This window comes from Pelmatolapia mariae, linkage group LG4, assembly GCF_036321145.2.
Source record: "Pelmatolapia mariae isolate MD_Pm_ZW linkage group LG4, Pm_UMD_F_2, whole genome shotgun sequence".
NCBI lineage: Eukaryota > Metazoa > Chordata > Actinopteri > Cichliformes > Cichlidae > Pelmatolapia > Pelmatolapia mariae.
Genome location: NC_086230.1, coordinates 16,867,642 through 16,893,764, shown reverse-complemented (window position 1 = coordinate 16,893,764; position 26,123 = coordinate 16,867,642). Strand labels below are relative to the sequence as shown.

Here is a 26,123-nt window from a genome sequence, read left to right as displayed (position 1 = left end):
CCCTCCCTGAGCCTGGTTATGCTTGAATTTGTCACTAAGTCACCAAGTGCTTACTCATAGAGGGTTGTGTGATTGTTAGGGTTTCATTCTAATATTGTATCTTGCAAAATTAAGTGCCTTGAGGTGACCGTTGTTGTGAATTGGCACATTATAAATACAATTTAATTTAATTATATTTGCATTGCACCAGCTCAAACCAGGATAGACCCTACAATATCAGAGCAAGAACCCCAAAATCACAAAGCACCCTATGAACCGGCACTTGGCAACAGTCGAGAGAAGGAACTCCCTTTCATTAGGTTTATATGTGAGACAGAATCACACTCAGAGAAGACCAACATCTGCCTTGGCCAGCTGGGAAAGAGAAGAAAGACCATGAACAACAAAAGGCAAAACAAAACCTGAAGGATGGTATAGATAAAAGATACAACATGCAACAGAGCATTCAAAAAAAATCACATGGGTATTGAAGAAGTGGTCAGGGCATCCCAGGAAGCCCCTCCACAGCCTGAGTCTAGAGCCCCTGTTTGAAAAAAATAAACATGATAATTAGCACATCACAGACACATCATCTTTAAAGATGCATTTTACCTTTTAATCCCAGGCCCAGAAGTTCTGTAACCACCATGTCTTTGAATGAGACCTAATCCCCATTCCTCTCTGCAATATACTATGATATTGACTCCCCAACTGTGGTGTGATCAGTGCGTTGAAACCCAACTCATACACAGTGATTACAATAAAATAAATAATTTAGTACCGTCTTCTTTACCTGTGTTAAAAGACTAAAGAAGTACATAAGGAGTATTTGTCTAAACTAGGGTTGCTCAGGAAGTCATGTTTAAGTACTTTATGTCTTGATCCCTTTCACTTAGGATCAACGAATAGAGTGCGGTTCCTCCTGCAATGAATTTGCCTTATCAGAGAAGATGTGCTGCTGCCATCTAGTGGTCATAATTTCTAATAAAAAAATAAATAAATTTAAAAAAAGTTTATCAGACTCAGAATACTTTATTGATCCCTAGGGGAAATTATAAACGTCATAAACATTAAAGTGCATTTTTAGGCAAACCGTTGAGCAGAAGGACACACTATTTTCAATTAGAACACTAGATTTTATTAAAATTAAATCCATGATGTCAGTACTTAAAGAATTGGAGTAAAGTGCTGTTGTTTCACAGCACTTCACTCCAAGTGTTGTCCAGCTGCGTATTTGTGTAATTTATTCCTAATTATATTCATTAATAATCCAATTTGTGAGTTCTCACACAGTGTTCAGTTAAAAGTTTTTAAAGCATTCAAGATCATAATTTTATTTGTTAAGGTACATTGGAAATGTTTCACAAAGAGACTCTGTATTATACAGAATTAGAAAAGCGCAACAAAGTGATGAAATTATTATATAAATACACAAATCTGAAACAACACTTTAATGTTGAACCGAAAACAACATTCAGATATGTTTAAATCTGACGTCTTCGGCAGGATCCAGTGCAAATTTAGAAGAATGCCATTTATATTGAATCAATTCATAGTCTTTTTCAACAGCATGACCAGAAGAGCGTCACGTCCAATAAACATTCTGAACACACACATTTATAGTCGCTAATAAACTTGAAAGATCTTAGCCTTGATATCTCCATGAGTATCACTGGCAGAAACCTCAAAGTTGGACTTGATAATCTGTTGCTGTTAAGGCAGATATTAGAGGTGGAGCTTATCCTGGAAGGTTACGACAGATGACAGAAATGCGTCGCTGCCGAGGCACTCTCTGCCCGTTGAACACAGACTCCTCATTTTTCAGGATCTCATGAGTGAACTTATATCTGGCCTGGTCCCTGCACAGGTGTAAAAAGGACAGGATGAACCTTTGTTAAGTGCAAACTACCACAGCTGCTTCTTTACTATAACCGTTCAGCCTTGTGTATTAATCAAAATCTCAAACACGTCATATTTAGGAAATATTAAGACAGATATGAGGCAAATGCAGCACCTCAGTATGTAGAGGGAGCGTCGGGAAAGCAGCAGGTCCAGCCATTCACTGGGTGTGTCCTCCTTCACTAAGCGCATAATACTGTCAGACAACAGACTCAACCCTGCAATGGTGCTTCCACAGAACTGGAAAAAGTTAGAGAGTAAGCTCACCATGTGTGCAACTTTTTTTTTAGAAAGCCACTGTGCAAAAATCCTGGCAAACCCACCTTGACACTGTCGATGTGGGGCTTGATGTAGCCAGTCTTGTCCAAATCTATAACATGCACAGGGCCGAGGAGCTGGCTACCTTCAGGAAATGCTGTAGATCGGACCCGATTCAAGATCTCTTCGCATGCCGTGCCCCACCTCAGACGCTCAGTCTCTCTGTACCCGTGGATTGCCTAAATGTGCAGGAAAAACAAAGTCGGTCTCACAGCCTGTGTTACTCTGAAGAGAAAACAGTTCAACTACACTCATCAGTGACAGTGTTAGGTGTGAATACAGCTATAGCTCTGTGATGCAGTTAAAAAAGGAACTACTGTACTTTATGTTGTTTATCACTGAGGTCATGGGGGGGGGGGGTTGGACTGCATTACTGTCAGAAGTTTGTCTAATATTTTATCCTGCCTCATAAACGTAGTTGGGTTAGACAAACTATCAGAAGCACTTCTAATCACAGTGCAGTAAACTACCTTCACCTCCACCTTTTTAAATATGCAATACATTCAACTTTCCTAAAGTTTCAGTCAACAATGAACCTGACTTACATCGTCCCAGTGGTCAAATTCGTAGCGTTTCTTCTTCAGGCCTGGGTCCAGCTCACGCAGAAACGCAGCCTCTTCCTCCTCAGTGATGAAGTCCGTCCTCACCTCCACCTGCGAGCCCAGCTTCTGCACCAGCTCCGGGCTGGAGCCCACCATTGGAGCTTCATCCCGGAGAGGTAACAGGCCGCTGGTGGCCCCGGAGCTCAGACAGCGCGGGTTACCGGTGCAAAGAGCTGGCTTGTGGATTTGCTTTAACACAGCCAACAACACTTTCATCGTCCCTGTCGATGTATTATTAGTTAGTGTCCTTATAAAGCCCCCGTTTACCTTCAGCGGCGTTTCGGTCTTGTTGACATAAGTCAAGCAGATATGCGAGGCGCCATGTTGGAAACGCAAAGCATTGTGGGGCTCGAAGTCTTTTTTTCAGTAAAACGCCTGAAAGAAGCTGACAAAATGTTTGACCTCCGTTATCTCAAAGATAATGCCACCCGTAATCTTGTGATGTACCATGCAAACCATATAAAAGGATAAGAATGAAAATGAATTTACATAAAAGTTGTAGTACAAATTAGAGTTACAAAAAACCGTTATAAAACATTATACAAAAGATATTCTATACAGATTTATTTTTTTGTATATTTTATTTATTTATTTTAATGACGAACTGCTATGGTCATGAGCGTTTGGATTTTTTCCCTTAATAATAATCACCTTTATTTCGAAACTGCAGTTTTGTGTTTATTGTGTTATCTTTAATATTTAATATTTAAATTTGTTTGATGATCTGAAACATTTAAGTGTGAGAAACATACAAAAAAACGAAATCAGGAAGACGGCAAACACTTTTCACATCACTGTATGTGTGTCCTTTAACCTGGGATAACCTGATTTCTAAGTCTGTGGAGGGAAAATAGTATGGTCAACAGTATCAGATCCTGTGGTCTGGTCTCATATATATGTGACCCATATGTCTAATACACCTTCATGTACATTAATTCCAGACACAGTTAAGGCTCAGTGAGAGCAAACTCTCTTACAGGTTTAATAAATACAGGGAACCATATGCTGCAATTTATCTGTGTGAACACTGGAGGGAACTGAATGCCCACGATTACAAACTGAATCAGCTTATTCAGCACATTTCAACTAGTAAAAATGTTTAAGCCTCCACACAGGAGGTGGTGTTTTTCCCAATTTGTTCATCACTAACTGTATCAATAGTGTTTGACAAAATATACACAAAGATCTTTTTTGTAATTGCCAGGCTTTAAATCTCTTTACCTGCCTCACAGGATTTTCATGACAACTTATGTAGAAACTGGATTAAGAAAAAAATGCTAACATAGAAAGTAATAAAAATGTATAAAAAGAGTTTATACATTTTCATTGATCCACTGAGTGACTCTGAATCTGTGCGAAATTTTGAAAGCTGTAAAAATGGAGAATGTGAAAAAAAAAAAACAGGAGAAAGGAGGGAGTTTGTAGAGGAGATGATGACTTCATCCTCACTGGAGAATCTCAAAGAGAAAAAAAATGCTTACTTGGCCTACTTACCACTAAGGTTACCACGTCCACTCTCCTGCTCCCTCTTTTGGTTTGTATCCAGGCAAACTCTTATAGAAGGAAAGAGGTATCTCCTTTACCCCCACAAGAAGTGCATTGCTTTTACATTGAAGTTAAATTGTGATTTAAATATGCAAAGACAAAGTGAAAAAAGATGTTTCCATGTAGAGGACCACCTGCTTTACTCTACTCATAACTACCTTAATAATTCTGGATGTTTAAAAATGTAAAACGTGTGCTTCTTCTAGCACTGATAAACGTTAGTCCACCATCCTTCCACCTACAGAGACAGATATGTGTGCACGTGATTCCAAACATCCACATGAATCCCCTGCATAAACAAGGTTAATTTGTGCTCCTTCTGTGAGCCTATAGTATTGGTCTCAGTCAGTGAACATCCACAATAACACACATACCTCCTCCTCATACAACTGATGTGATTCCCACTTCGTTGTTGGATGCCATGTTGCTGCCCCCAGCATTACATTCATCCAGCCATGACAAGCGTTATGAAGAGTGGGTTCATATTTCAATTCCCAGTTGGTGGACTCATTTAAAGGCTCTGTGATTCACTGAATTATCATGGGTCAGATTTTCCTGGAGGCATCACTATGCCTTCTGTTGAATTAGGCAATTAAAATGAAAGTCACCAGAAAAATACTTGGTGGTGGCCATTTTGTATGAGACTTTGAATAACTTTCCTGATATTTCTGCATAATAAGAATAAGAACATAAGAAAGTCAGAATATTATAGGGCAGTGTTTGTATTTGTGTTTTGAGGTACTGTTACATTAGGATAGTTTTATTTGAAGAGAGCAAAGAAAAGTGGAGGGGATCCCCACCTTTGCCCCTGAGTTCTCGTTTTGGTGTGTGTGCATTATTGTGTGGAGACATATGGCTTCCCACATGCTCTCCATGCTTCTTGTCTGAAGGATTACCAAAAAACAGTGAAGAACTGGCTGCCACCTCTTCACTGCAGTATGTGCTGTTATTCATTTCCTGTACTCATTTATTAAGTGAGTTAATTACGCTTTAAAGGTTTCAACTCCCCCCCCCCCCCCCCCCCCCCCACACACACACACACACAGTTTTCTGAGGCTGAACACCTGAGTACTCAAATACCTCAGAATTCAGGTTATGTAAAGATGATGATGTTGTAACAACAGGAAAATAACACGTTTGACCCTTAGAGCAATCTGTCGTTTTTTGTTTGCTGTGTATAACGTGAGCCAGTGTTACAGAGGTTTACATGAAAATCTGCGACTGGTCTGTGGAGTGCCGGGTTCAGCAGGGGCGGAGTGCTCTACATGCATCCAGCGATTGAATTATTCAGTCTTATGAATCATTGAGTCACGACACTCCTTTTTAGGCCCTCGCCTCTGAGCTGCAGCCTCACAGCTATCCGCTATTTGAACATCTGACAGAGGAAGAAAAACAACAGAGAACTATTCGGACATGTTCAATCTCTACGGGTGGGATAGACTAGCTTTTGTGTGTGTTGCATTTACATCCATGATTCCATCATTTTTTAACAGGTTGACAAATAATTCTGTCCTGATTATTCATCTTCTCTCCTTGACTAAAGTCATTAAAACTTAATTTGGTTCTCTAGCCAGTTGTGCAGAATCATTCTATTCTTTTCAAAGATGTCCGTGTTGTCCGTATTTGTGTATATTCTACAGTGCTGTGCAATTTGTATATGCACAAACATACATGAAAATAAAGTATAACAGGCAAAAACATTGTTTCTGTAATTCTAACAAGCTTGAAAGTCTTTATTCCACGACACAGCCTAAAGTCTGGGGGAATATTTCTCCAGGCTTCTTCAAGGACATTCAAAACTCTTCTTTGGATCTTGAGCTGCCTTTTGTTCTGTTTTCTGTCAAGATGACCAACGCGTTTCGGCTTGTGGCCTTCATCAGGGTCATCTTTCGGCTTGTGGCCTTCATCAGGGTCATGTGTAAGGCCACAAGCCGAAACGCGTTGGTCAATTATTAAAGTTGTTCTTCTTCCCTCAAGTGTTGCTGGAGTTCCTGCTTTTTGAATTCCTTCATCCTCTCCATGCACCTTGGAAGCAGGTGAAGTTGTGCCAGAAATTTTTGCTGTTCTGTCAAGATGATCCCACACTGCTTCAGTAATGTTGAGATCTGGGCTCTGGGGAGGCCAATCCATGACTGATAGTGTTCCACTGTGTGTGTGTGTGTGTGTTTTACCCAAGTATCCATTTACTTCATTTGCAGTGTGTTTGGTATCATTGCCATGCTGAAAGATGAAGCCTTGGCCAATCAGATGCCTTAGTAATGCATGGTGGATCAAAATCTGATATTTCCATCAGTTTTCACAAGATCCTAAAGCAGCCCCAAACCATGACAGAGCCTCCACTTGGGTTTACAGAGGAGGTTGTGTGTGTGTATGTGTGTGTGTGTGTGTGTGGGGGGGGGGGGGGGGGGGCACCTCCTGCTTTTCAAATTTTTTCTTCTTTTGTGCTTTTGCAAGAGGCTGCTAATAACAAAGAGTCTAAAAAGATGCAATTTCAAATTTGTTCATCCCTTGAGTTGAGGTGACATTTTGATGCTTGGATAATTCTGGGGTCAGTGTTCACAGAAAACAAACAACAACAACAAAAACTCCTCTAAAATGGTAAGGTACAAGGATTGGACTGACAATGAGTAAAAAGCAGCCAATGTCCAAAGAAAAACTTTGATCTTAACAAAACCTGGAGAACTATTGCTGCAGACCAAGACAAATTCAAGACAGTATTAAAAAAAAATGAGGCATATGTTGAGACTTTTGCACAGATTTTTGACCCCAAACTGAATTTAAAACACTACCTGAAGTTCTAAAAAAGCAGTCAGCATACTGCACTGACAATAACAAGCACTTAACATGAAAAGTATGCGGGATAGTTGTGATATTTAACTTGATGGATTAAAAAGCAATGCCCCACTGACAGATATGAGCAAAGTCAGCATATTTACTATTGCACCTTCTTATGAAATTAATTATTACTGTGAACATCATATGAACTAAAGTCTGGGTTGCCCAAAACGTCTTTCTTCCACTAAATGAGAGAGGTAAGGAAAAACGTGTGGTTTCAGTCATAGAAGTAAAATCACAATAAATACAGCCTGTTTATCATTTACCGCAATCTTTTTTATAGAGACAGTTCATGTGCTCTGGTGAAGTAACAATGTTTTGTGCATGGGTGGCCTTGGAGTTGTTGCTCCGCAGTGCTTCTTATGCCGGCTGTGTGGAATAACAGGTTTGGACAGAAGGATGCTGCTCCTTAAAGCCTCTGGCACTGAACGGCAATAGATAATTTCACAGATCAACACACAAAAGTGTAAATACACACATTTATGAACAAATACACACAACAGGTAACAGTCTAGAGGTTTTGGAAAGACAGTGTTTCAAAAACAAGATTCAAATGACAATCATTAGTAACGTTATTTAAATGTTAACGCACATAACTCACAAGAAGGAAACATAACAGCCGACATAGAGTATAATTATCTTATTACGTTAATAATGAATAATGAATACATCATTGTGTTAACTAATCCCAACTCTGCATTTTGTCACAAGATATAAGGCATAACCTCTTTTCCAAACTCACTTTCTCATGTTTATTTAGAACAATAGGTTTGTGGTTTTGAATCTTGGCCAGGGATTCATTCACTAAGGATCCCCAGGCTAGGCCCTGCATGCTACACCAGCCTACCTTGGGCAAGGGGTACTCAAGGGACATTGCCTGGCTTAACAGGTTCCATGTTAGGTGTTGAGAAACCGGGACATATTGATGAGAAGTGGGCACATATGTACAAGAACTGAGAAGATTAAATTGATGGAATGCAACTAAGTCAGCTGACCCAGTGAGATCAAGGATTCAGATAGAGGAAGTTCACATGAAGAACATGTGCGGGAGGATGTTAGTCAATTAAGTGAGGTGCAGAAGGGCATCATGATGGACAGGTCCAGAATGAAAAAAAAGTACAACAAGAAGTTCATAGCAGAGGCTGAGGCATAGCTCTGGGCACTAGACTGAAGAGATATACCAGACAAGCAGAGGCCAAGAGAATAAACGCTCTTCAAAAATCCATTGGGGGTGTGCTCTCAGGTAAAAGGGTAGAATAGCACCAAGGCAGACCCAACAAAAGCTAAAAATGACAAATACTGGAAAAACATCTGTGAGAAGGAGGTGTCACACAACAAGTGGTTGGCGCCCCTAAGAGCAGACCACAGCAACCTCCAACAACAAGTCTCCAGAATAAAGAAAGGACCTGACATGATCCGTATCTACTGGCTGAAGAAGCTAACAGATCTCCATGATCACTGAGCACAAATATATGGTCTACTAACAGCAGGTTCTCATCCACACAGAGCAGAACAGTCCTGATCATGAAGGATCCCAACAACTACTTGGCCATTACCAACCTCTCCACTACATTGAAGCTCTTCTCAGGCATAATAGCAACCAAGCTGAGTAGGCACATAAGTAATACATGAGCACAGCTCAGAAGGGCATTGCAAGTAACACCAAAGGGCCAAAGCACCAGCTCCTGGCTGACAGAGCAGTACACAAGACTCTAAGGCAGTATCCAGGCAGACCAACTTGGGCACTGCCCAGAGTGACTACAAGAAAGCCCACAACTCAGTACCCCTGCACATGGATACTGGAGTGCTTGGCGTTAAAAAAAGAAAAACTTTGCTGTATTATTTTATCTGGTTTCTTTTAAAATAATCCAAAGATGATTTGTTTGTCTTTTCTTTTAAAATACACTAGATCTAATCATTAATTTTAAAAAATTGATGAAAAGTAGAGAATTACAACATAATTTTTTCCTTTGAAACTGTCACTCTCCTGTACTACTTACATATATTTTAAGTAGAAATATGAACCTGTGTGTATTTGAGGTTGGACTCAAATACACACAAATGGCCTAATTCTAGAAAAATGAAATAGTAAAATTTGAGAAATTATAAATTTGGAAGTATTACAATTAACTTTTCTTCTTCTGCTATGATAATGTTTCAGGACTTCCTTCATGATACAACAAAGGTCCCGAAAAGCTGTTTCACATAGATCTTTATCTTTGTGTATTTGTGAAAATCACTTTTACTCCCAATCGCCTAAATCATAACTATCATGAATAACCTCATCCTTAGCCTAAGTAAATACCTCCCCCACAAAAGGATACTGCAACAGACAGTGAGATTGTAAGAAAGAAAATGGTAGAAACAAGCAAACAAAGCAACAAAAAAACAAGAAGTTAATTGAAGAATTACGCTGAACTGCAGTTAGCTGAGTATAATCACTAAGACTAAGGTGTAAGGTAGTAGAAAAATAGCCCGAAACAGCTTCAATTGCTAGAAAAAGGGTATGTAATGGATTGTGGCTAAATAAATGAAGGTAATGGATTGCAATTTGTATATACGCACACAAACATGAACCATGTTGTCTGAAGTGACATCTCCCTGTGAGTCAGACCTACAATAAACTAGCACAATCGTGCAGGTTTGTAACACTGGGGCTTTGTTTCTGATTTCACGTTGTTCTCCACGGTGCTGAATTGTGGTGCTGTCCATTGTCCTGAAGTGATGCCAAGGATAGCAGTCATCAGGTTTTTCTTAGTCGAATTGAAATTGTATTGAAAACAATATTGCCAAAGTTGCATCAAAGTAAAATACTAACAAAACAAAAGAACAGTAAAAAATACCACCAGTATATCGATGCTTCTGATCAGCATTTAAATTTTGTATTCCTGCATGCCCTTGAGGAGGGGTCAGTATCTCTCATGGCCGAATTCTTTGCTTAAGTGCACACAGACCAAAACGATCCCCTTCTGACATATTCGATAGGCGTTTAAGGTGGCAAAGTATCGACTGGCTTTCACACGTGCCGCACGCCTCTGCTGATTCGGTTTGTTAGATTTGCCAGGCACCCTTAAATCTCTATATGCTAGATCATTTCCCATTCACTGACACGGCTATTTGTGGAGTCAATCAATTACCTCACATACAAGGGGATGTTGTCCTGGACCAGGCTTTGGGCTTCCTCTCTTCTTCTCAGGGGCTTAATATAATGTGGCACCAGCACTTTGCTGAAGGTGTATATTGGGTGATTACATATGACAACAGCTCTTTGCCACCGTTCTCCCGTGTCCACTTGGAGGTTTGCTTTCAAAACGATGTGTTTTAGGTTAAAAAAAAAAAAAGAAAAGAAAAAGAAAAAAGAAAGAAAGTAAGAAAGAAATGCTTTAAGGTGGAATGGTGGTGTGTGCACAAATGTTGTCACTGTGAAATAAATCACATCATCTCTCGGCGCCGTCCATCCACCTCCCCTGTCTCCCCTCTGTGTTGTCACTGAAAATATTTGCTGTTTTGCTTGGGCTTTAGCGCAGACCATATGGTCACACCTTAAGCAGGCACCAGTGTTTTTGGTGGAGCGATGATGAAAGCCTCGAGGAGAGGAGAGTGAGGGAGCGATGAAGGCAGGAAAGAAGATCCTAGACTCAGTTTCAGGGAGGAAGGGAGGGAGGGAGGAGTGCTCTCTTCGTCCATTAATTTCCAAATGTCTGTTGCTAAGAATAGCCTGCCCCCCCCCCCCCCCCCCCCCCCCCCCGCACACACACGCACACACACACACCCCACCTTCCCTAACAAACACACGCAGGATCGCGCGTACACACACTGACGCGCCTTTGCTGACGAGCCCGTGTGCGCGCAGTCATTGTCAGCTTGGGTTGCAGCTGTATCTTTGCAGGAGCTGCATAATGCCCCCCCGCATCCTTCCCAACCCCCCACACCTTCCCACCCCGTCGCCATACGTACATTTGCGCGCGCACAGTTCCCCTCCGCCGCACACACGCTCTTAATAAAAAAGACCCTACAATACTTCTTTTGAAGAAGAGAGACAAGAGTGTCCGCCTCAGTTTAACACCAGCGGGATATCTGTGTTTCAGTTCAGCCGGACAGGGCTATGTAGCCCGAATCACCTTAAAAGAAACAGGCGGGTAGGCGATGCCTCCATCCCTGACACAGGTCTGGAAGTTGGACGCGCTGCGTGCGTCATGTGCTCTGGCTGCAGAACTGAGCAGACTCCCATTCTAGTTCTCACAAGCTGAGAGACACCGCGAGGAGCGATTTATTTCATTTATAGACAGACTCGGGCCCGAATCCCAGGGAAACAGTCAGTCCCCTCCCTTTCATCCTGTCACCATCCATTCACCGATCCATCGATCCATCCTGTCCGTTCGTCCCTCTCTCCCTCCCCTTGGGGGCTGCCGGACGAGCAGAGAAGAGAAGAGGCCGTGAGGAACGGACTACTCCAATGAGAGAGAGAGAGGGAGAGAGCGAGAGGTACGAAGGACGCTCTGCCAGGACATTTGAGCTCATCGGTGCGGACGAAGGTAGACTTTTTTCTTTAAAGGCGGGAATGGTGATGGACTTTCGTACTGCTACACCTAGAATGGCCAAACCAAGATCATGAGAGGGTGTAAAGCGGCGGAGAAGCGACCGTCTTACCCTTGTCTTTGACGCCGTCGCTCGCGTGTCCCTTGCTCGGCTTCTGGATGGCCACGCAGGTGAGGGATAGAAGATGATGGGTGCTGATGAAATCGTTTGAGAAAATTATTCCACCTAAGCTACGGAGTAAGACAGCATTGACACCGATGATTCACGGAAAAACGGTATTTGTTCTGTCTCATTTCTGCCTTCTGAAATTTCACATTCTGAAATAAGGCTCGTGAATAGCAAATGTCACATTTTTCCGGTCCAAAGGTTTGTCGGAGTGTACTGGTAAAACAACTGTAAGGTGGCTGGAGCCACGTTATTACCACACACTGTACCAAACATTGCGGATGTTTCAGAAATAAATAAATAATAGTAGCTTTTCCATTTCAATGCCTTTAAGTCTGTGGAAACGCGACTATTTCCAAAATGCCGACCTGAACGCCAGTGACTGTCGTGGATAGCTGTAAGCTGTTTTATTATTTATTTATTTATTTTTATTTTAACAATCTTATTTATCGAGGCCTGTGTTATACTCGGTGCGTTAACGTTGTCAGAGCAAAGACATGAAACGTCCAGCAAGGTGCAGGAAGCTCGGGTGCGCTCTGAGGCAGGCATGTACCGTAGGCAACATGAAACATTCATGTTAACTCGCTACAGTCTCACCATGATTTCATGTTGGGTGCGAACCCTGCTGTATATGGACATAAGAGTGGACAAAGACTGAGAAACCCCACAGCACTACCCTACAGTGCAACCAGTCAGCCAACCGACCACACATTTAATTTCCTCACACCCACAATTGGCCGTTGGCAGAGACGCACAGAAAAGGAGACAGTACATGGGCGTCCTCGTCTGCTAAAACCAAGAGCTGCAAAACTGCTCGCCGGGTGCAGGTGTTCAGCATAAGCTTACAAGACAACCCGTTGTGCATATGAGACGTTCTGATCCAGATGGGATGTAATGTTGTGTGGTTGCACAGCTGAGCATTGGTCTCCTTCTCCGCTGCTTCGTGAAGATTGGCTTTTGGTGTCCAGAGAATGGCGCGGTTCGGAGACGAGGTACCAGCCAGGTATGGCGGTGGGCCTGGCGGAGGAGGCCCGGGAGGCCGGGGTGGTAGCAGGCAAGGAGGACCCCATGGACACGGCCACGGACACGGTCATGGGCATGGCCACGGGCATGGCCACGGCCCACCTGGAGGGCCCGGGGCCCAGAGAATGTATAAGCAGTCTATGGCGCAGAGAGCCCGGACAATGGCACTGTATAACCCCATCCCCGTACGCCAGAACTGTTTCACTGTCAACCGTTCGCTGTTCATTTTCAGCGAGGACAACTTCGTGAGAAAATACGCCAAAAAGATCACCGAATGGCCATATCCTTTACCATGTGTGCAGTGAGTAAACGCCTTTATAGGCCTTGCCTACAGGTAGGCCTGTGTGCAGACAGCTGTTTTTAATAATGTTTCACTTTTTTCCCCCGTTCAATGAGCTGCAGACTTTACGTTATGTCCCAGTATCAAAGGTGTAACAAGCAGATCCATCCGTGCAAGTCACGAATGAGGTATAGGCTACAGTAGGTGACAGAGGAGTTGCTGGGTGTTTAATTAATAGTCAATTAACGAGGGTGGTTCTGTAACAGTGGACCATTCTGATCACCATTAATCACATTTGTTTGCAATTTCACATCGCAATCCCGCGAGACTTGTTTGATATACGCTTCCTAAGTGGTGTGTGTGTGTGTGTGTGTGGTGAGTTTGTGGTGGAGGTATAGGGGGCGCATCTGGTTGCTGATGTCAGCATGTGCAGTATAGTCACAATGCCCAGAAACAGGAGGAAGGAGCAGAGGAGGTGGGGGAACCAAAAGAGAAAAAAGGAATTTAGATTAGTTAAATGTGTGTGTATGTGTGTTCTTGTGGCAACACACACAAGCTCCCATATCAGCACGATGCAGGTGTTCTATATGATGTGTGTGTGTGTGTGTGAGGCAGAGAGAGAGAGGGAGAGAGGGGGGTGGTGGTGGTGGGGGCTGGGGGGGGGGGGGGGGGGGGGTAATAACTCAAGTATGCCAGTGTGAATATAGAAACCTGCAAATTTTGTGGATGCTCATCTTAATCACAGAAGATGCAGGTGTCACTGAATGAATGTGTCATCATTTCACACTGTGTGCGTGCGTGTGTGTGTGCTTGTGTAGGCCTACTCCAACCACTAAGTGTGACAGTGTTGCATTTCCAGCAATCCCCTGCATTTTCACATTTCTGAAACCAGCAGGTTTCCTAGGGAGAGAAAATGAAAAGTGATTTCGGTATTTTCATTTCCAGGATTTGTGTATGCAGGCATGAATGCATGCAAATGTGGAAGTGAGTTTCTGTGCAACTGTTAATGACAAGAGGGAAAATTGGAGTAATGATTATATTGATCTATGCTGATGCTTGAGCCATGACATAACTACACACACTAATTGGGTTGTTCCAGTGCATAGATACTTAGAGCGCCTCTGAATCATGTCTTAGTGACTAAATGACAGATGTGTTGCTGAGCAAATGCAAGAGTGTGCAGGGATTTTGAGGTTATATGTGTATGTATACATTACCACCGAATCAACAGTTAAACATACAGTCAACTTGCTTACTGAGAGCATGAATTGTTTTTATTAACAACCACTTGTGCTTTTCCTATATAGCAAATTGTCTGAAGAAGTCAGTCACTTTACAAACTGTCGTATCCGTTACCAGATAGCTTCACATTATGAAATAAAATATAGTTTCTTTTCTTTTCAGTTTGTTTTGATTTTTTTCTCCCGAGCATATTTGGTAGTGCCTGCAAAGATAACTCTAATGAAGACAGGAATGCTTATGGCCAGGCATTATTCACTTTTTGCTTATTTGATCTAATATTTCTTGTGTTTTATTCCTTTATCAGACTTTGTAGCAGACTGTAGAGATAGACCATATGAGAAGAGTGGTATTCACTGTCACATGCAAAACCACATACACTGCAGTTCATTGTTAATGCCAACGCTCTTAGGCCACAAGGACACCCCAATCCTAATTATGTAAATATCTGTAAAGCCGATGATAGAAGCTGATTTTTCTCAGTTTTATGTAATTCTGTGTGCCATGGTTGAAGTTTTTGCCTCCCTCTGTAGTTGTTTTGCATTCCTTTGTGGTCAAGTTGGATCTCTTTGAAGCCATTTAGAATCATTTTGCATGTCTTTGTCCACATTTTGTGTCTTGTGTGATTCATTTGCATTTTGTGCATTTTTCTTGTTATGTTAAAATTTGAGCTATATTTGAGTTTTTAACAAAAAGCTAGCTTTTTCTTATTTAAAAAAAAGGGAAGGGGTTGAGAGACCTAATGATGTCACATGGAAAACCACCACCCAGTATAACGTTTGTGCCACAGCTTCCATAAATTAACAGTAATAGAATTAACTAAATATTTTTTAATGTCTCTCTAATGTTAATCAATCAGTATGCGTAAACTATTTAATCCAAATCATATTTTTAATGCTAAAATATAATTATTGTTGTTGCCCGTGAATTTTCAAATGCGTTGTTTTATAGAAAAGCAGAAGAAATAGTGAAACACACATTTTTTTTATTAAGATGCCAAACTACAGTTACCTACCTTTCTGAACAACAACAAAAAAAAGTTTTATTATACATGATTAATTTCTGACTTTCATAAGAAGTCCAGTGTGGCGGCTCAAATTTGTGTATAAATATAAAGGCACTTTTTTGTTTGCCTAATAACTAACAATACAGCTTTTAGACTTAAACAAGTTTTTTCACCTACTTCTAAAACAGTTGTGGTTTTTAAGACAGGCAGCCCAATAAATCAGTTAAGCACTTTTTAAATGGTTTTGTTTTTGTTACGGCAGCATTGGGGTGTTGGTTTATCTCCCGATAATTACTTACTTATTGTTAATTGTGAGGTGTAACTATTACCTGTTTTCTCTGGAAGCTCCTGTTTCCCCCTCTGTCTGCAAACATTTTAAATTACAGAGCTTTACCTGGGCATAAGGTTGACTCAATAACCAATACATACACAACATTAAATTAACTACTACTACATAAAACAACAGTGAATGCTGCTCATGAAATGTAATTTTAAAGTATATTGATGTATAGAGTAATTGATGAATTTGAACCTGCAATACATGCAAGTGTTGCATGCTGAGTTATTTGGTAGATTTAACTGACTGTTTTTTTTTCTGAGTGCAGACTGAAACAGCTTTTTGATTCACCAGACGTATGAGTTTCAGTGGACTCACTAACAGGTCGAACCGTGACCTGCGGCTTTATTTAGTTGTGAACTGAGCCCGTGGGAGTGCCACATAAATAACTGTTCTCTCACGTGCACATTTACATACACTAGGCTAATATTTGGTCATTTAAATAGAAATAGCATCATGGGGTACAGTCTCAATACTGTGTCATTTCATTTTTATAAAAAAAAACTGTGAATAGTTTAGCAGTAGTGCTCAGATGCAATTTAATCCTAGCTTTTTTCGCCAATTATTTATCTGAAAAATAATTGGCGCTTTGATGATATGCTAAAGAGAGGGATATTTAATATGTCGGTCCGTAAGTGTTCAATTTGAAATATGTGAAGTGTGAAGGTCATAGCATATGATTCACATCATTTTTATAGTCATAAATTCAATGACCCCTCACGGACCCTATGGATAGGGGCATTGTCATCCTGGAAGAGATCACACCCAACAGGATAGAAATATTTCATCCCAGGACAACGGTGATCACTCACAACTTCAGAGTGATTTGCAGTGATCTCCCTCTAAGGGAGGTCTCAAACAAGCCAGAAAAGGCCTCCCGTAACATACCAGTCTTACCAGATCCCCTCACTGTTCTACAATTTCCCTTTAAATTCATCACCAATCTATAAATTAAACTAATTTTCTAAACAATAAATGCATTTAGAGATATACATTTTAGCATTAACTATATTTTACAAATAATGTCAATTACTATCAAACAAACAAATCACAAGTGACAAAATTCTTTCTACCAAATTTATATAAAAAATGTGTCATCTTTCAGAGCTTCAGACTTCAGTCCATAGGTTGGTTCCACTGGGCAAGTGTTGGAACTTAAGAGTCACAGGACACAGGAACTCTTTTGTTGCTAATTAAATGACTGCTGTGGGTTATATATTGATAGGAAAGTGTGAGCTACTTAACAGTGAATAGTTAATTCCACCAGAAGAGTAATGGCAAACCCCACACACACTTTGCTTAGACTTTTAGGGGCTGATTGACATCATACACACGCTTATAACCATTTTTGAAAATAATTGGTATCATTGAGTATCTTTGGCAGCACAATGTCTGCAGTTTTAACAAGGTAATGTGTGCAGTCACAGTGAGTCAGCTAGCGAGAAGTGAGTAAGGCTAGTTAGCATAAAAAGTTAGCGTAAAAAGTTGGTACCAGAACAAAGGTAACCGTTAAAACTGAGCTGGCAACAATTCAGTGTCAAAGACTTAAATGTTATCTTGTGGAGGCTTTTTCTGGTGTGTCATAACAGTTAAGAGCTGAAACAATAGTAATTAAATTACATTTTAGTCGTATTCATCAATAAACAATCCTGTATTTGAACAAGTATTATGAATTATTCTGTCGCAATAATGTCTGTACCTGAAATTACTGCACAATGCATGTTACAGCATATAGCAGAGGGAAGCTGAAACTAAAAGGGTCATCTAATAGGAATGACCTTGTCCAAGGGTGTCAGGTGTCACCCAATGAGATTCTGTAAACCCTGCAAATGCATTTTCATGTAATTCAGTTTTTTCTGTTTAAGTAATGTGTCGTGCTGGGTCAGCTTAGGTAATCTACACACTAATTTTTTAGCATGTGCAGACAAACACATATACATATACATACATTTACAAGTAGAGACTGCATGTACACCATATGGTGCCATTGCATCATCATCGTCAATTGTTTTTTTGTTGTTTTTTTGTAAATAGAGAAGTCTATATGCAGTATATTCTATCTATACCAACACTGTTCTCACGAAATGGAACACAAATTATGCCTTTTAATAATCTTAATGTGGGCGTGAGGGATATTTAAGAATTTCTGGTGGCCTCTTAATATTTTGTTGCTATATATAATGTGCAAAACTCAGTATTCAGAACTCTGTAACCTGACACATTGCCTGGGCATCCAGTACCATTGAAGATTTTCTTCAAACATTCTGCATACGCTGTAGGTGCCATTATCAGTCGTGCTTATGTTTATTGTATATGTTTACACCTATTTTTCTAATGATGGTTCCTTAATTTCCTTGCACAAATGGTGAAATATTCAACATCCAAAAGCTTTATTTATATACAAATGCATTTACCAGATTTTTAATAGTATTAATAGAAACAATTAATTTTTTCAGGGCCTCTATATGCTGTAAGGCAATGGTGTGCTTGTGCTCTGTGTTCATGCCAGTACACTAAAGGGCATTTTTTAAATCATATTATAGTTTTGTATTTGATGCTAGACATGGATAATGCTCTGGAACTGAAGACAAAATGACTGACCATTAAAGATTGGCAAATTTGGCCTTTTTGTGGGGTGGGTGTGGGGGGGTCATTCTTAAAAAGCTTTTCTTAAGACATAACTAATACTTTGGTATCAAGTCAATAGCAAAATTCAGGAAACAGTGTATTTGTTTTTCTGTGGTATTAAAAGTGTAACAGATGCTGTAAAGACCATAGATACTGGGTGGCTGAGGCTGGTGCAATGAAGATTCTTGGAAGGAATTTTTTAACAGTGCAATATGAGATAGTTGCACCATTGGTTTTGTTTTTGCAGAACACTTAATTCTTTCAAATTTTAGTCAAATTCAATGAGCTTTATTGGCTTTTGTGTTTCTTTAATGACAGAGGTTGACAATTGATAAAAAAGTAAATTTTTAAATAGTCTTATAGCCGCATGAATCACAAAGGAACATATAAGAAGTAACACATATGACTTATCAAGAACATAATCTATCCCCCCAATAAAGGATGGGCTGCATTCATCAAATACATGATACAAAACTAATAAGAAAAAGCACTGGGCATTTTTTAAAATCTCTTGGATAGTTGCACAAATGCACATGTACTTGTGGGCAGCTTTAGAGGGCATAGGAAGAAAGACAAACCATTAATAAAGCAGTTATAGCAGTTTCATTCCCTATATCTTGCAAACACACCAAATTGTGCATGGAAAAATGGAAAATATGTTGTAGACTTGCAAACAGCTTTTGCACATTGGCAAAAGAAACAACATAAATACAAACTTTTCGATCTTAAGATCTGTAGAATTTATTTTGGGAGGATTTGAATTGTTAAGTTTGTGAAAATGCTTGTGTTCTGAAATTTGCAAAATTCTGTTATGTTACATCCCTAATGCACATCATCGAGTGGACTTTGAAGCTTTAAATTGTGTTTTTCCAGACAGTTGCCATTGTGGTACCTAAAGGAAAATTCTAATAACAAACAAATAAAAATGATTACCTACATCATTTAAAAGGCTATTAAAATATAAGAAATAGAGTGTAGAAGTGCTTTAAAATTTTTCATACTTTTGTAGGACAGTCTGATTGAAGTTTCCTACATTTGCTGACATATGCTGTTTGGTATGATATTTTATTAATTGCCTTTTGGGAAACCCACTGGGATTTTTCAGGAGTGTCTGTCTGAGTTCTGCACTGAGACATACAGAGAATAGCAGGAACTTGTACTTACTGTTTATACAGTGTCAATGTGGCTCAGGGAATATGGAGCTTTTTTCCACAAACAAAAAACAAAGTTATTTTTTGTCAGTCAAGAGTCAAAATTTGGGGTTAAATTTTTAAACTTTCAGGTAATTATCTCAAAAATGTGATTTATTAAATCAATCTAATAATAATAATAATAGCTTAATTCCGACTCCTGGATGGCCATTTTTAGTAGCTGCAACACGCTTTCTTTGTGAACATGAACATTTTGTAAGTTGATAATCATTGCAGAATCATAACTCTTTACTAGCTTTCCTCCAGACTGCTACTGTTAGCTGATAGCTAAAAACACCGACTTAATTTTGTAGATACTGGACAGCCATCTCTTTGCTGCCTATTTGTTTCTCTTTCTGTCATTTGATACAGATGTACTTCTCATATGGGTTGTTTTTTTTTTCTTTTTTAAAAAATCCAGTGTGGTTATGTCCAAGAGTTCGTCTTTCACATCAGGCCAGACTAAAAATAACAGGAGCTGCTTGAAAAGAGCACTTTTCACTGATGATACACTGCCCTCCTTTCTTTAGCTCTCTTTCCTTTTATGTCCTCCAGTTCACATAGAGGTCTCATTGTAGCCACGCTGCTAACAAAAAACTAAAATAGTAAGTCTTTGTTAAGAATGTGTTTTTCAAATGTCTTATACATAAGCTATTGTGTTAGGTGAGGGTTACAGTGTTAAAATGAGGTAAAAGGCTGTTTCAGCCCTCCAAAATAACCCTTTTTTTGGACTCTTGCACTTTTGTTGTAATCAGCAGTATTTTTAGCTCTGCCTTGTCAGCTGGTTGGTTGGGGGAACATGACTTGGAAAGTATACTTAATTTTGGGTGTAATTAAAGATGTTGCTTTTTTAAGGATCCTTATTTTAGAACTGCAAACACATATACGGTGTATTGGCAGCAATAAGAGGTAGTTTAAATCACACCCACACATACTTACAAATACAAAATTGAATATGTGAATCCCAAAAGTGAAAATCAAATATTTGGTTCACCAGAGGGATTGACAATGGGAAGACAGAAGCAGAGAGAGGAGGGTGGAAGTCAGTAAGCCTAATGAGAAACAATGGAGAGAGACAACCAAACTGCCTGTCTGCATATAAATCATTTAACACAAAGTGCTGGAGAGACAAACACTCTGGGACAGCCTGCTTGAATGCAGCCTGGACTTCAACACAAACTTGCTTTTGTCACTCAGACAAGCATTGCACTGAGCAGCTACATGCCAAAAGCTAACATTGCCCTTATCTTAACCAAAACACCAAGTCTTAACCATAAATGGTACGTGGGAACATTTTTGTCCCCACAACATCCCTAAATGTTGAGTAACATGCACACAATGAGTGCTAATGCCAATCTTTCCCTCTCTTTTCCTTCGTCTCTCTCTTTTACTCTTTTTCTCACTCACTTTGATTAATAGGATGTGACGTTTTGTCATCTCCTCTCACGTTTCACTACCTTTACTTTTCTCTTTTGCTCAATTCCTGTCCATCATGCTTTCCTTCTCCTTCTCACAGTCCTACCATCATTGTTCCTTTCATTTCTCCCACTGCATCGTGCCCTTTGCCTAACTGGTTGCTTGAGCCTTTTGCTATGTTAGTCTAAAAATGTTAACGTTTTGACAGCTGCAACTTCATTCTCATTTAGTTTACTTATCTCTTACTGTTCCTATTCTGCTCATGCACATGTATACCCTTCTTCATACCTTTATGAATCAATCGATATTTTTGGAATATTTATAATACAGTGGTTTAAACTGGTGTGCTCTGCTGATATTGATCATCTGCAGGGCATGATATATGATTTTTCACAGAAGTAGGGAAGACTGAGTTCTCTGTGAGGTCTCTCTGTCTTTTTCCAATGTCTACTCTTTTCTCTTGAAGACAAGAGATAGCACAGTTATTTTTGGAACAGAATTGTTGTACAAAATACTTAATTTCTTTTTTTGAACTGTTCTTTTTTCAGGGTGCAATATTGTGCACCACACATTTTCAGTCACTTAATACATGGGTGCACAAGTTTGAATTTATTTTGGATATTCTCTAATCCACAAAAGGTCAAAAGTATATGTGCAGGCTCCAGTATATGCATATACTCACTTAAATCTTTTGATAATTGGTACTGAAGTTTCTACGATGTCTTTCAACTTGACAAGGCCAAGGCCTATTAACTTCTCATTAGTGATCATGATTGACTACAACTGGCAGTTTGCTCCTTGGAGCATAAAAGGGATTTTCTTAACAGCACTAACTGGATTGCCCAAAACTCAGATAAATGAAAAAGTTCAAGGAAGTCAGTGACAATCTGTGACATAAAATGGTAGAGTTACGCAAGTAAACAACTGCAGATTCAAGATCATCAGTTCAAACAATTGGACACAAGTTGTGCCACCACTTTCCTCAATATCTGTAAGAAGACCCAAACTGTCACAGTCAGATGAGAAAAAATTGTTTAAAGAGCAGCCCAGGAACCACCATGGCTCAAGCTTGTCTGAAACTGGAAACAGCTGAAACACCAGTTTGAAACTCAGAGAAGTGAGTTTTACATTGCCACGGACTGAAAGGCTGCCCACCAAGTAAGAAGCCACTGCTCCAAGATCAACACCTTGAAGCTCAACTGAGACTTGTAGCTGCCCACGTGGACAGGTCAAATGTCTTCTAGAGAAAATTCTTTAGTCCACAGAGACAAACATTGAAGCCACAATGACAAGAGGTATGTTTGGCAGAATAAAGGTGAAACATTCCTAATATAAGAATTCTGTACCAAATGGTGGTAACAGCAACATGCTCTGGGACTGCTTTGCTGCCAGTGGTACCAGTGCATTGCATAAAGTGGATGGAATAATGGAGGAGGAGGACTACCTTCAAATTCTTGAACTTCTCTTCAGATCAACAGTTGAAACTTGGACAATAGTGATTATTTCAAAATGACAATGAGCACAAAAAGACATCAAACTTGGTTTTGGAATGGATAAAGCAGGCTAACATTAAGCATCTGGAATGGACTTCCCAAAGCCCCAACCTCAACTCTATTGAAAATGTATAGACTACATTTAAAAGCTGCCAGGAAACGAATTTAAACTCTACCAGTTATGGTCAACGGAGTTAGCAAAGAAAAGCGTCTGGACTTCTTAAAGTTGCTTGAAGACGTTTCACCTCTCATCCGAGAAGCTTCTTCAGTTCTTAGGTCAAATGGCCGAGAGTCCCAGATTTAAACCCAGTGGGAGTATCCCCCCAAAGAGGGACAAAGGACCCCCTGGTGATCCTCTAATCACATGAGCCAAGGTGTGAAAGCGGGTGTGGGACCTAATCAGCCAGGGTTTCGGGTATGCTCATTGTGAAACCTGGCCCCACCTTGTCGTGTGAATTCCTGAGGTCAGATGGCCCAGGATGTGAGTGGGCATTAAGGCGTCTGGGGAGGGAACTCAAAACTGGATTATAGATGGCAGACAGTTGGTGTCGTAAACCACCACCTCTGTTCAAAGATGGTCGCTCACAGTGGACATAGATGGCCTCTTTCACTCCTCTTTCAAACCATCTGTCCTCTCTGTCCAAAATGTGAACATTGGCATCCTCGAAAGAGTGACCTTTGTCCTTAAGATGCAGATGGACTGCTGAGTCTTGTCCTGTGGAGGTGGCTCTTCTCCTGGCATAATCCAGCCAGAATTATGCCAGGAGCTTGTTGGTGGCTACCAAAAGCTTTTGGTCAAAGTGCAAGTAGCTACAAGACAGTTAACCAAATATCATTGGAGGCGTATGTGTGCATAAGTTTGACCTTGTGTGGATTAGAGATAATACATTAAAACTTGTGCAAGCAATTCTTGTTTTTTTTTCTTAAAGTTGTTAAAGATCTATGCTGTGCGGTCATTCCACACTCAAAAAAGAACAGCTCATGAACTCATCAGAAGATCTAGCTTACCATGCCCTTACTTCAAGTAAGCTAAATGGGGTGACACATCACAGAGAGTAAATGATGCATGTAAGCTACATTATTTCTCATATGGTACCAGTGAGTGCTATTTTAATATATTGTCAATGAGCAATTGGAGCAAAATCAAAATCATTGTGCTGTTTAGCAGCTAGCTGTGTGACAGAGATTTGGGTCTTTAAGTGAAATCCCCCAGTGCTAAACACCATCATGTTTTTGATTTAGATGTTTTTTTACCTCTTCAGTCATATTCTATCACTAGCGCTGGGCTTTAAATGTATTAAAAGACACAGACAATTCACAAAAACTACAGCTCACTTGTTAGCTAATGTATCTTATGAGCCTACAGTTGATGCTAGCTGTTTAAAACACATGCAATGAGCTGAAAATACTATCAGAACGCTTACACCCACTAATGACAATGACAGCCAATAATACATTATTTTTTAAGTAGACAATATTAATGGTGATTTGGTGTAGACTGGACACTCTCTCTCTCTCTCTCTCTCTTTGTGTCACCCACTATGTGCAGAGATGCACCTAGGTCAACTCTGCTGTTCCATCAGTGCCTCACAATTAGTGATATAGCAGATCGATACCACTACATTAATAGAGTGCTAAACCTCCCCAGCCCCCCATTAGTTAAGGTACTTCCTTAACTGCTCAATGAGGTCAAGATCTTGTGGCTGTGCTGGTCACTCTGTTATTGCAGCATATCAGCTGATTGCCTCTACTCTAAATACTTTTCGCATAGATTGGTACTGTGCTTCAGTTAATTGTATACGATTCATATTTTGCTGAACAAATCTTCTGCTTTACCATTTGAAAAACAAAACCACACTATCTAATTTCAATTTCATGAAATCCTGTTTTTTTGTTTGTTTGGGGTCCCCCTCCCCCAATCAAAACAAGAATGAACAGTTGACCAACTATGAATCTGGACAACCATCCTTTATCATAATATTTATCTATGAATGTGAATGAATGATCCTAAGCCTGTTGGTCACAAATCTGTTTGCCTATCCATGTTAACTGTATGCAGATAAAATTGTTTCTCTTTTTCTTTCTCTTTTACTTTTCATCCCCGTCTCCTTTCCCTTCAGATTTTTCTTATTTCCTTTTCTCTCAGCTCTGCGTTCGGGCTCTGCTGAATAATTCAGTCGCAAGTTCGGACGTGTGTGTGTGTGTTTGCGTTAGGTGTGTCTCTCTGAGAATGTGTCTATGTCTGCGAGTGTGTGTGTGTATGTGTGGAGGGGTACAGTGACGTGGGGAAGAGCTATTTTTGGGATTTGGATACGTGAAGAGAGAGAAAATAGAGAGAGAGTCTGTGATGGATTGATTTTTTCATGCTCATGTTTTTTGGTCACGTGTAGCAGCTGATACTACACAAACCCTGCTGGAAACCTGCACTCTACCTGCAGGGCGTGCTGGCATACGCTCAAGCTTGCACATTCGCGAGCACGCTTTGGTTGTGAAAAGCAAGTGAGTTCTCACCGTTAAATCAGCAAGTGCCATTCGATACACAAACAAACTTCTCATTAACATAATGTAAAAGAAAAAAAAGGGAAAACAGAAAAGAAAGTCAAATGCTGCACTTTACATAGAGCACAGACACACATACACACACAGCACCGTCAGCATCTTGTACGAAGTGACAACTCGGCTATGTGTGGGTGATGAGGGAGAGGAGGCAGTGGCAGGGGTGAGATGCGGGCATAACATATGCTGTATGGAATAAACACGGAGGGAGAGTGGGCGGCTGTGAGGCCTTTACACACTGAATGATGCTAAGTGAGAGTAAGAGAGGCCAAGCAGGGCTAAACAGGCCTTTGGGTGCTCCCATTCGTTTGGCAAAGCAATCAAAGCTGTGTCAAATGTAAAATGTAAAACCTTTATTTTTGGTGCTGGTTGGACCAGCAGCATGAATTTGCTTTAATTCTGGAGGCATATTGTCTCATGTAAAAAGGCTTTGCAGTTAAGGAGGGAGATACTGAAGGGATTATTTAAAATCACAAACTAATTTAAAGACCATTTAGTTTTTATTATTGCTGGATAATTCTTTAAAAAAAGCAAAAAACCCAAAAAACTTTAATCCATTCCTGTTTTTTTTTTTTGTTTTTTTTACCCAAATCTTCCTAAAAGCAAAACTGAAAGCCCAGATTTGAATTGCTAAAAGAAACATTAACTGCAGTTCATAAGAATCTATTGAAATCGCATAATGGTGGACTAAAATGGAGCACTTCAGCCGTGTCTCTTATCTTTAGGGCAGCTGATTATCAAAATAATTAGATCGGTTTTAACCACACTGCTTAATCCTATTCATTTGACCAAATCAGTGCTACTGAGAGAAAAGTGATAAGCAACTGAAGAAATGAGGAAATGATTTGAGCTGTTTTGCCACTGCTGCATAATGGAACAGGACCCAGAGAGAGAGAAGGGGACGGAGGGGAAAGAAGTGAGGGATATAAATAAACTGACAGAGAGAAAAGGGAAGGCTGCTAAGTTACGGTTCAACATCTTCCTGTTTGTCTTCTTGAAAACAACACAAACTCTTTTTGGCACATTTTTGAAAGCCAAATACATGTTTGCAACACCGGTATTCATAAGTTACT

The 26,123-nt window shown here is 40.1% G+C and overlaps 2 protein-coding genes across 10 annotated transcripts in view; one reads left to right on the top strand and one right to left on the bottom strand.

The window, feature by feature from the left end:
* Positions 1-45: 45 nt before the first annotated feature.
* On the bottom strand, positions 46-3,127 carry alkbh7 (alkB homolog 7). Its single transcript, XM_063471646.1, has 4 exons — positions 2,742-3,127; positions 2,202-2,375; positions 1,994-2,118; positions 46-1,838 (listed from the first exon to the last, which is right to left on the bottom strand). The coding sequence occupies exons 1-4, from the start codon at positions 3,012-3,014 to the stop codon at positions 1,718-1,720; spliced, it is 693 nt and encodes a 230-aa protein (XP_063327716.1). The 5' UTR covers positions 3,015-3,127; the 3' UTR covers positions 46-1,717.
* An 8,144-nt stretch (positions 3,128-11,271) lies between these two features.
* Positions 11,272-26,123, top strand: part of cacna1aa (calcium channel, voltage-dependent, P/Q type, alpha 1A subunit, a) — an 85,066-nt gene continuing 70,214 nt past the window's right edge. For 6 of the 9 annotated variants that reach the window (XM_063471642.1, XM_063471639.1, XM_063471635.1 and 3 more), the window contains exon 1: positions 11,274-13,185. In XM_063471642.1, the coding sequence (XP_063327712.1) occupies positions 12,854-13,185 (332 nt within the window). In that variant the 5' untranslated portion in view covers positions 11,274-12,853. Of the gene's footprint in view, positions 13,186-26,123 lie in introns of all 9 variants that reach the window. The other 3 variants (XM_063471637.1, XM_063471636.1, XM_063471641.1) reach the window with 2 other exon arrangements.

Bases quoted from the DNA above. Each gene is read 5' to 3' on its own strand.
- alkbh7 (XM_063471646.1), bottom strand. From the start codon at position 3,014: ATGAAAGTGTTGTTGGCTGTGTTAAAGCAAATCCACAAGCCAGCTCTT. The intron at 2,376-2,741 runs GTAAGTCAGGTT...CTGCACATTTAG, and splicing joins AATTTGACCACTGGGACGAT to GCAATCCACGGGTACAGAGA. The intron at 1,839-1,993 runs GTGCTGCATTTG...ACACCTGTGCAG, and splicing joins CGCTCCCTCTACATACTGAG to GGACCAGGCCAGATATAAGT.